At 44.1% G+C, this 9994-nt stretch overlaps 1 protein-coding gene across 1 annotated transcript in view; it reads right to left on the reverse strand.

Moving 5' to 3' along the window:
• Positions 1-8876, reverse strand: part of SLC44A5 (solute carrier family 44 member 5) — a 344959-nt gene extending 336083 nt beyond the window's left edge. Inside the window, 1 exon segment of the mRNA XM_036026299.1 lies at positions 8562-8876. Coding sequence (XP_035882192.1) covers positions 8562-8595 — 34 coding nt within the window. The 5' untranslated portion in view covers positions 8596-8876.
• Between the last annotated feature and the right edge of the window lie 1118 nt (positions 8877-9994).

The raw sequence follows: 9994 nt of genomic DNA on the forward strand, positions 1-9994 counted from the left end.
TCCTAGAGTGTTGGGGTCTATCCTGCCTGGTCTCAGGAAGCTGTAACCCCCTGTGACTAAGACCAAGTGAGAGACCTCAGGTCCAGGAGACACTAAGGAAACAGAACTTATTTCCCTGGCAGGAGCGCTGTTTCTGCTCCTTGCCTAGCCCCCAGTGCTTGATCATTTAGCCAATGATGGGTAAGGTTCCCCAAGGGGGGAATAACCTAAGATAGGCATGATCACATGGAGGCCTCAGGGAAGGACTTGGGGGGCTGTGGAAATGCAGGGGTGATCGACATCGACCCCTGCCCCCTCGGCTTTGTCAAAGCCTGAGTCCTTGTTCTTAGTTGTGAGAAACTGAAGTCTCCTGGCTACCTTTGTCTCCTCTGCCTGATTCAGGCCTGCAGAAATAACAGAGGTGGTGCAGTCCAGACCAGAGTCGGCAGACCCCCGGGGTAATTAGACCTGAGGCACAGGATATGCAAGATCCTGTGAGACCTGCTTGCTAAGGATGCTCTTGAATACGAAGGCATAGGCAGGAAACGAAACTAGCCCTGTAGTCTTTTTAAGTGATAAAACTGCAAAATCTCAGCCCAGAATTCCAGCAGGAGTTCTGCCAGTCCCTTTGAAAGCTATCTATTCCTTTAATCTTCCCTGACAGACTGTAATCCAGAAACTGTATCTGTATTCTTAATAAAAGCCTACTCAGGCAGCAATTTGGGATGTTCTCCACTAGAGAGAGTGGCCGTTTCATCCCTATTTCTCCACAGGACTCAGTCTTCCATGTGTATGTTTTTCTCATGTTTTAACAAGCATCTGCAGCAGCAATGGATACTGCTGGACGGTATCTGTCACACTAGAGTAATTATATAAATAAGTAAATTAACCCCTATAGTGAAAGTATTAAAAAAACTCTTGCACATACACAAAGCCTTCCCTAATACTTACACAGAGATGTTCCTACATCCCAAAATAGAGGTGCAAAACCAATGAATCACAGGAGGATTCATTATGTAATTCTTGCCACATATGACCCCAAAATTTAGTGGCTTCAGACAAGAGTAGGCATTTAGTATCTCTCAAGTTTCTGTGATACAGCAAACCAGATGCAGCTTGGCTGAGCAGTTCTGGGTCAAGATTTCTCCTGAGGTTCAGTCAGATGTTAGCTACAGACAGCTGAAGGCATGACTGCTCTAGAGGGTTTGTTTCCCAGGCCGATCATTCACATGGCTGGCAAGTTGGTTTGGGCTGTTAGCAGAAGGCCTCAGCTGCTTCCCACACGAGCCTCTCCACAGGAATTCTTGAGTGTTTTCACAATATGGCAGTTGGTTTTCCCCAAAGTAAGCAATATAAAAGAGCAAAGCGGAAGCCACCATGCCTTTATGTACAAGGTAGCCTTCTACTGTAGTCTACTGGCCACACAGGTCAGCCCAGATCCAGTGCAGGAGAGATGTGAATACCAGTATATAAGGGTGTGAATACCAGTAGGAAGAACATTGAGGCGATCTTGAAGGCTGGCTACCACAGCAGCCAAATTGCTTCCCACAAGAATAGCAAAATAATCTCAGCCCACCTCAGAGTTGACCCAGATGCATCTTTTCCTGCTTACACCACTTCAAAAAGTGAGAACATTTGTTCACCTTGCCTTGCCTCCCCATCTCTAGAGAGCTCTAAAACCTCTATACAATATCACCTTCGCATCTGTGAGCAGTTAGCCTACTTTTTCTTAGCAATGTATTTCTAATTTTAAAAGTGGATCACAAACAATAAAGTTGTGACACTTCTGAGGAAAGTATAAGATATATCATCCTCTTGATTTTGCAGGAGGGAAAAAGTCTAACCATAGTGTGTTGGACTTGATAGCAGATATTAAAGACTGGGTGTGCACAAAGGAAAAAGTCACAAGGTTTTGGTTATGCCTCTACCCACAGCACATAATTTACTCTTAGACCTCAAGAAAACACTGAATGTCTTTGTGTCTCAATTTCCTCATGTGTAAAATGCAGATATTGCCACACTTACATATACGAACAGTGAAGAATGAATATAAATTGGGAAATGAGCTCTGTTTTATATATATATATATATATATATATATATATATATACACACACACACACACACACATATCCCATATATTCATTAAGTGAATACATATATATTCACTTAAATTTTGTGTATCATATAATCAAAAAATAATCAAAATATATCCATGCTAGCTGGTGTGTCTCAGTTGGTTGGGCATTGTCCTGCAAACCAAAAGGTCATGGGTTTGATTCCCAATCAGGGTACTGCCTGGGTTGCAGGTTCAGTTCCCAGCTGGGCCATGTGCAAGAGGCAAACAATCAATGTTTCTCTCTCACATTGATGTTTATCTCCCTGTCTCTTCCTCCTTCCCCTTCCTCTAGAATCAATAAGAGATAACAAATGTTTTTTTAAAAAGTATATACAGCCTTGGCTTGTGTGGCTCAGTGAATTGAGTGCCAGCCTGAAAACCAAAAGATCACTGGTTCAATTCCCAGTCAGGGCACATGCCCAGGGTTGCAGGCCAGTTCCCCAGTTGGGGGCATGCAGTAGGCATCTGGTCAATGTGTGTCTCTCACATCAATGTTTCTCTCCCTCTCCTTTTCCCTCCCTTCTCCTTTCTCTAAAAATAAACATGTATCTTTTTAAAAAGATATACCTGACTTATATAGAATATATATCTATCAATAACAAACTTGACCAAGGTCCTTATAGACATATAGTATTCATATTTAGCAGCATCACTCACCTCTTACTGTACTATTTCTCCAATAAGTCTACCAACACTGCGCTTTCCTTTGAACTCTAACATATTATGATTCTCAGTACTGAAAAAAGCTGATGTCATAAACACATTGTGTTACAGTATCACTAAGGGCTAGATCCAGTCTTGGTTACATAATTCCTGAGGTATCACCAACCTTGCTAGGCTCAAAAAAAAAGAGCCTCGCAGTTCAAGGAAAGGGAAGGGGTGACTGACCAAAGCCCTGAAGCCACAAAAAATTTTCATATATTTTTTTATTGTTACTCCTTGGCAAAGAAGTAGTTTGAAGGTGAGAGAAGGCAGTGGGAAGCTTTAAAAAGAATTATTCTTTTTATCTTTCCTAAATATCATGGTACCTTCTAGTCACAAAGTTCGGAGGGCAGAAAATCATCCAACAGACCTCATTTACCCTCCCCCCACCAACCGTAAGATCAGAGACCCCAAAGCATAATTTCCCTGCTAACTAGCAGTGAGGCAGCTGCATCCAATGATGAAAATGGCAGTTTTCATCATTAATTTTTTCATGTTATTTTTATCTGTGAGGTTTGTAATCCACAAGAGCAACCTAAAAATGATTAAATAAAATCAAAGACATTTTTAAAATGCCTATATGTTTTTATGGTTATGCTTCACAGAGGCACCTTATATAAAGGTATCCCGATTTGAACTTCCCTTGGGCTTGGATCAGGGTGTTTCTCTTGGAAAACTCCCACATCAGGCTTCTGCTTCTCTTGGCAAAATCATGAATGAGCTAATAATTGTCTTAGAGGCCTGCCTTCCCGTGTCCCCTCTCATGGACCACTTTTCATTAGCCAGGAACCCATCATGCTGCCTTCTGCATTTTGCCTGCTGTTCAGTAGAGTTTCAGGCTCTTTATAATCCTCCCTTTTAATATTACTATATGTTTTTCCTAGGACTAACTTGCTTGCTAGGTGGGGACTAACCTGATAATCTTTACTATAATGTTGAATTAGTCTTAATCATTGAAAGATTTCTTTAAGACTTTTTTTAAAAGGATATTCCTACAAATACTCTCAGCATCACAGCCCAAAATATTGTAGGTATTTTGGTGAACCTAACAGGTGATACCTGAGTATAACTGCACCTTTTAGAAAAGTAAAGTACATTGGATAGCTCTACTTAGCCCAGGGAATTGATATAGAAAGCTTCTCTCCCTGAAATTACCCTTAAAGATAGGAATGCAACCCCAAACATCTAATGAGTATTCAATCAACGTCCTACTGCACTTAAAATAAAATGTACACTCTTTTTTACGGCCAAGTAGTATTCCATTGTGTAAATGTCCCATTGTTTTTTTTATCTACTCATCTATTGATGGACATGGGCTATTTCCATATCAGGGCAATTGTAAATAACACTGCAATGAACACAGGGGTGCTTATGTTCTTTTGAATTAGTGTTTTAGTTTCCTTCAGATATATTCCTAGAAGTGGGGTTGCTGGGTCAAAAGGCAGATTCATTTTTAACTTTTTGAGGTATCTCCACATGGCTTTCCACAGTGGCTGCATGAGTCTGCATCCCCACCAACAGTGCAAAGGGTATGGAAGAAGCTCACATTTCCATCAGTAGGAGAGTAGATAAAACAACTATGGGACATGTACACAATGTATTACTACTCAGCCTTAAAAAAGAAGAAAATGAGCCCTGGCTGGTGTAGCTCAGTGGATTGAGCGCGGGCTGGGAACCAAAGTGTCCCAGGTTCGATTCCCAGCCAGGGTACATTCCTGGGTTGCAGGCCATAACCCCCAGCAACCGCACATTGATGTTTCTCTCTCTCTCTCTCTCTCTCTCTCTCTCTCTCTCTCTCTCTCTCTCTCTCTCTCTTTCTCTCTCTCTCCCTCCCTTCCCTCCCTAAAAATAAATAAATAAAATCTTTAAAAAAAAAAAAGAAGAGAATGTTACCCTTTGCAGCAGCATGGATGGACCTAGAGAACATTATGCTAAGTGAAATAAGACAGTCAGAGAAAGACAAATCCTATACGATTTCATGTATATGTAGCATCTACTGAACAAACTGAACTAATAAACAAAATAGAGGCAGATGACAGCTAAGAGGGGTGGGGAAGGTTAGGGGTTGGAGAGATTGAGCAAAAAAGAAAAAGGATTCATGGAAATGGACAACAGTGTGGTGACTGTGGGGCACAGGGGTTATAAGGGACTAAATGGTAATAGAAAAAATATAATCAAGATTAAATAAAATAAAATTTACACTCTTGTTTAGAGTCAAAAAGATCTGGCCTCTGCCAACCTGTCAGACCTACCTCGCACACTACAGTTCAGCCAAACGGGTCTTCCTGCAACCTCATTCCTGTCTTAAGGCCTGTAGTACTAAGTTCCAGTCTTTAGCATGCAAATTATCCTTCATCATTTGGTACCCAGTTCAAATGTCACCTCTTCAGACAATCTAAAGTAACCTCACAATCACTTTCTAGCACAACATCTTATTTTATTCACTGTGTTAATCATTGTAAAATTTCCTAACTCATGTATTTGTTTACCTGCTCTTCCAGGCCCTCTACTAACATACTCTTCATCAAATTCATCACTGCATTCTGCGTCTCCCACAATACCTGGAACCTACTCAGTGCTCAATAAATTTGTGCTAAATGAATTCATAAATAGATGAGCCAGGCATAAATTAACTTTTAAATGTAACTAATTGAGCAAAACATCCTTCTTGTAGTAATATTGGAAAAATGAGGAGGGAGGGTGTTGATGCCATTTTAACTAATGTAGCTAACATATTTATAAGACTTTTATTGATCATGCACTACAGCATTTTTCATATTGGATTGGTAAATATTCCATTTGCCTTTTTGGAAAGATTTCCTTCCGTGAGGTCATCACAAATAAATGCTAGTAGCCTTTGGGAAACACTGCCAACTCATTTAATCTTGTGTTCATGTTAAGAAACTGAATTTCCCTTTTGCCAGTTTCTAGCCATTCTAGATATGTGGTCTCTACTACTAGGACTTCAGAAACCAATGAACAACTTGCCAGTCATGTGATCCAATAAATGATCTCTCCCCACATGCAATGTAGCTAAGTAGACAAGCAGATCTCAGAAGATGATAACCAACACAGCATGAAAGTTATTTTTAAACCTATAGTTTATTATTCAGCAAAGTTCACCCCAGCATCCTGCCAAAAAAAAAAACACCAAAAAGCCTAGAAATTGAGCATTTGGATTTCTACCAGGCAATTCCAGTTTAGTTAGTTGTAGCTTGGAAGCAGATGTCTGAAAGTAGTTCAGCAAGCCTGCAGTCAGATGCTTTTGTAGAGCTCTCCTCTTAAAAAGGCAAAATTGAGGTAAATCAATGGATTACAGCTTCCTAGGTTTGCTTTTGTTATCTATAGAATATCACAGTTAATCCTACTTTGCTAAAGTGAAACTCCAAGGATTGAAAAAAAAGTATCATTTCTTCTATGAAAGATCAAATAAACTGGTAACAAAAAAAAGGAGAGAAAGAAACAACATGAGTAAGGAGAGAGATAAACACCAGTCGAGAAGAGCTAAATAACTTCCCATTTAAGAAAAACATGTAGCATGAGAAAACATTATTTTTAAAGAACTACAACAAAATTTCTTGAGACCACATGTCCTAGGAAAACTTGGTCATTAATTTTTCCAGAGGAACTGTTAACACAAATGAGAAAACTCTACTAACCATTATTCTTCAATTATTTCACTATCAAATTTAAGAAAATACACACAATCTTATCTTGGCATACAAAACAAAAAGTTCTTGGTGTTTTTTTATGGAGGGGGAGTGAAAAAGGAGGTCTTTTCATCAAACCTCATAATAGAGTTCACTTCTCATTAATTTGGTCTCGTTCACATCTTTTTGTGCTTTGATAAGATTAATTTCAAGGGTAAGATTGTTTCTAGCTACATGTACTATAAAACTCTAAATGTTTTTCCACTCTTCATGGACCATTTACAATCTGCAAGGTTTGCAGTGGGTATGAAATATATTACTGCCAATGGACAGCCACATCAGCAATGCTGAAAACCAATCCTTCTGTTTTCCTCACCGTGCCATATGGTTCCATGAAAAAACGAGTGAACTAAAAGTGCAGCTAACATACCTTGTCAAACTGGGTTCAGACTAAGTTTTTGATATTACCGTAAGGAAACTGTTTGTAGATCAATGTATTCACATTCTTTAGTCATCTACCATATAAGCATGTACTAATTCATTTAGGAGGGGGGAAATCAGGTTTTTAAGGTCTCTTCTATTTTGCAGGAGCTGTAATGTTTTTAAGGAAATACACTGCAATAAAATTATTATACACATATTACAGTTTCAAGCAGAAGATCCCGGGTGTTTGTAGTAATGCCTTCCAAAAGATTAAGGATCGTGGTTTTAAATCCTTTCCAATAAGTGAAGTGAGTACTCCAGAGAAATTAAAAAGCAGCTGAAGCACCAAGATAAAGTTGTGTCCCCCTAGTGACCTCTAGAGTGGAGCTAAGCTCTCACAAGCAAGACTTACGGGAAGGAAAAAAGCAAGAGGCATGCTTAAGCCAACCGCGCTGCTGTGAACCAAGCCCATATATTCAATACACCCTCCCATCTCTGAATCCCCATCCTATTTCACGTAAGCTAAAGGCTCAGTCTCCCCCTCCTGGGCGTTTAGGCCCATTGGGTCGAAATCCAACTTCAAACGCTGTCGCTTTCTCCTTCGCACAATGCTAAAGTCCGGTTTCCCCCACGCACAGGCTTTCTGAGTACGCATGGTGTGGAGCTGACTTCCCTTTCCACAGTGCTGCGGACACCACGTGGCCACTGCTGGTTCCCCAGTGAGAGCTGGAGAGCTCAGAGAGCCAGGGAGCCCGCGAGCTGCGACCTCTGCGAGTCAGCGCTGCTGCGGGTGCTGGGGACCTGCTTCCGGAGCAGAGCTCGGCGAGCCCTGGGGACGCACGCCCCCTGGCCGAAAGCCGCCTAGGAGGCTCCTTCCCAAGTTCAGCCTGGATCTCCCCGAGATGCCTCAAATCATCCCAGCCACAAGCTCTTCCTTGTGTTTCCCCACTCCACTCCATCCCACCCCCAAACTTTGCAACTTTGGAAGCTCTGGTTCCAAAGGAGCAACAGGGGGATTGCTCAGCTGGAGTCATTGCCCATCTGGGCAGTCGGGTAAAAGGATGAAAGGAAAGGATGAAAGGAAATAGCCTTCGAGGACGTGGCTGGTAGCAAGTCCCCTTGACCGTGGTGGGGGAAAGGAAAGCCAGACACCTCCTGTCTCCTGCAGAGGATGGACGTTGGAAAATGAATGCAGAACTAGTTACCCCAGGAATGAAGGAAGGGGAGGAGGTTGGAATATAAGAGGTGACCACAAAAAACTCACACTCTCTCTCTCTCTCTCTCTCTCTCTCTCTCACACACACACACACACACACACACACGGCCTTATTCCGAAATTCCGAAAAAGGATGTGACTCTAGGAGCCGAGAGTCACTTCCCACTACCCTCACTACCCTGAGGGAGGAAGGTGCAACAGATACCCAAGCTCCTTGAGTAGAAAAGGGGTGAGGTGACAGAGTCCCCAGGTTTTCCCAGGTTACAAAAAGGGGGCAAACTCCTGTCAGAGTCTTCCTGGAGGTAAAGCGGGTGCAGCAGTGTTGGGGTCCCTCCATCTCCCAGAAAAGGCAAACTCTTCCTCGGCAGGCAGCCTTCCACTTGGTCGCGTCTGGATGTAAACAGGCCGACCAGAGAGGTAGACCGCGGGTGGGAGGTGGGATGGGACCAGGTGGGAATGAAGTGGAACTCACCCTTGATGCTGGGGGGCTTTCTCTTCTTGGCCATCTTCTGTCCCCACTCCTCCCCCAGACCCCTCACGAGCTTCCTGAGGCTGCAGCCCAGCTCCTGGAACCAGTGCCCTGCCTTCCAGGCGAGCTCTCGCCGTGGCTCTCAGCTCAGCGAGCTCTTTGTTGCTGTGATGGCATCTGCCAGGCAGCAGCAGTGGCGGTCCGGCTGCGCGCTAGGCTCGGCTCAGCTCGACTAGGGCGGGCACCGCCGCCCTCTGCTCTCCGCCGCACCGCGCTTCCAGCCTAGCGCTCACGCTGCTTTGGTTACTGTGGCTGCGGCTGTTGATGCTGCTATGCTGCTCCTGGTGCTGGAGGGGGCAGAGCTGGGTCCCTGGAGCGCCCGCCCAGAGCCGACCTCCCCCTTTCCCACACCCTCCCTCCCCCACTCTTCCACCCCTGGTGTCCCGTCAGAGCCGCCAGCTCCAATCCAACCGGTGACAGCGCCAGCGCCGTCATCCAGCAATCGCTGCTGGGGAAGGCGACAGTGGCGTTGGCAGTGGGGGGCTGCTGGGGGAAGCGTGGAGCTTATGGCCATCTGTGGCCAGGGAGGGGAAAGCCAAGCAGCCCGACTTTGGTAAAGCCTGCTCCCTGCTTGCTTGCCTGTCCCCTGGTTTCCAAAGCCCCTTCTCTGTCAGCAAGACACAACGTAGGATGAAGGGTGGGCCCAAGAAGGGCACCCGTCTCCACAGACAACGAGAACTCTAGCCAATTGAAAGAGAACAGCCACCACCACTCGCCACCCAGCCCCCTCATCGTCCTCCCCAAAGAGCCTTCTCCGGAGCATGGAGAAGGGTGGGGAGGAGAAAAATTAAATTCCAGAGGCAGCCCACCACCAGACACCTGGAAGGATGACCTAGTTCAGGCCCCAAACTTGTTTATAGTGAGGACTCAGGACAGTTCCCTTGGGGGTGGGAAAATAGAAAAGAAAGTTCACGCTCTCATATGTTGGGGGAATCGGGAGGGAGAGAAGTGTTTTCTTGTCCTCCGGTAGAAACTGTTCCAGTGGCCGCATTCTTTCTCATTCTGACTGGGGGTTTAGAAAGTTTTCATTTTCCAGAAGGAGCTGTCCTACTCTAGCGTGCTGATCAGAGACAGAATCTTACCAGTGTCCCAGAATTGCGAGGGCATGCAAAACGAATATGACACAGACAACTGCGTGGTGATGGCCAGAGGAAGGGGAGGGGGACAGGGGCTGGGTGGAGGCGGGCAAAGAGGGCCTGGGGAGAGGGGGCCTCTGTAATAGTGTCAAAAATAAAATAAGGAAAAAATATGAAAAAAAGGCAAGTCTGAGAATGTAAAGGTGGTAACTTGGACGTTAAAAGAAAGGCAGAAGAAATAGGGTGGGAAGGGGATTACCAGTGTGGGACAGGATTCAAAATCTTTTTTTTTTCTTTACA

The sequence above is a fragment of the Phyllostomus discolor genome, chromosome 5 (genome assembly GCF_004126475.2).
Source record: "Phyllostomus discolor isolate MPI-MPIP mPhyDis1 chromosome 5, mPhyDis1.pri.v3, whole genome shotgun sequence".
In the NCBI taxonomy this organism is placed as follows: Eukaryota; Metazoa; Chordata; class Mammalia; order Chiroptera; family Phyllostomidae; genus Phyllostomus; species Phyllostomus discolor.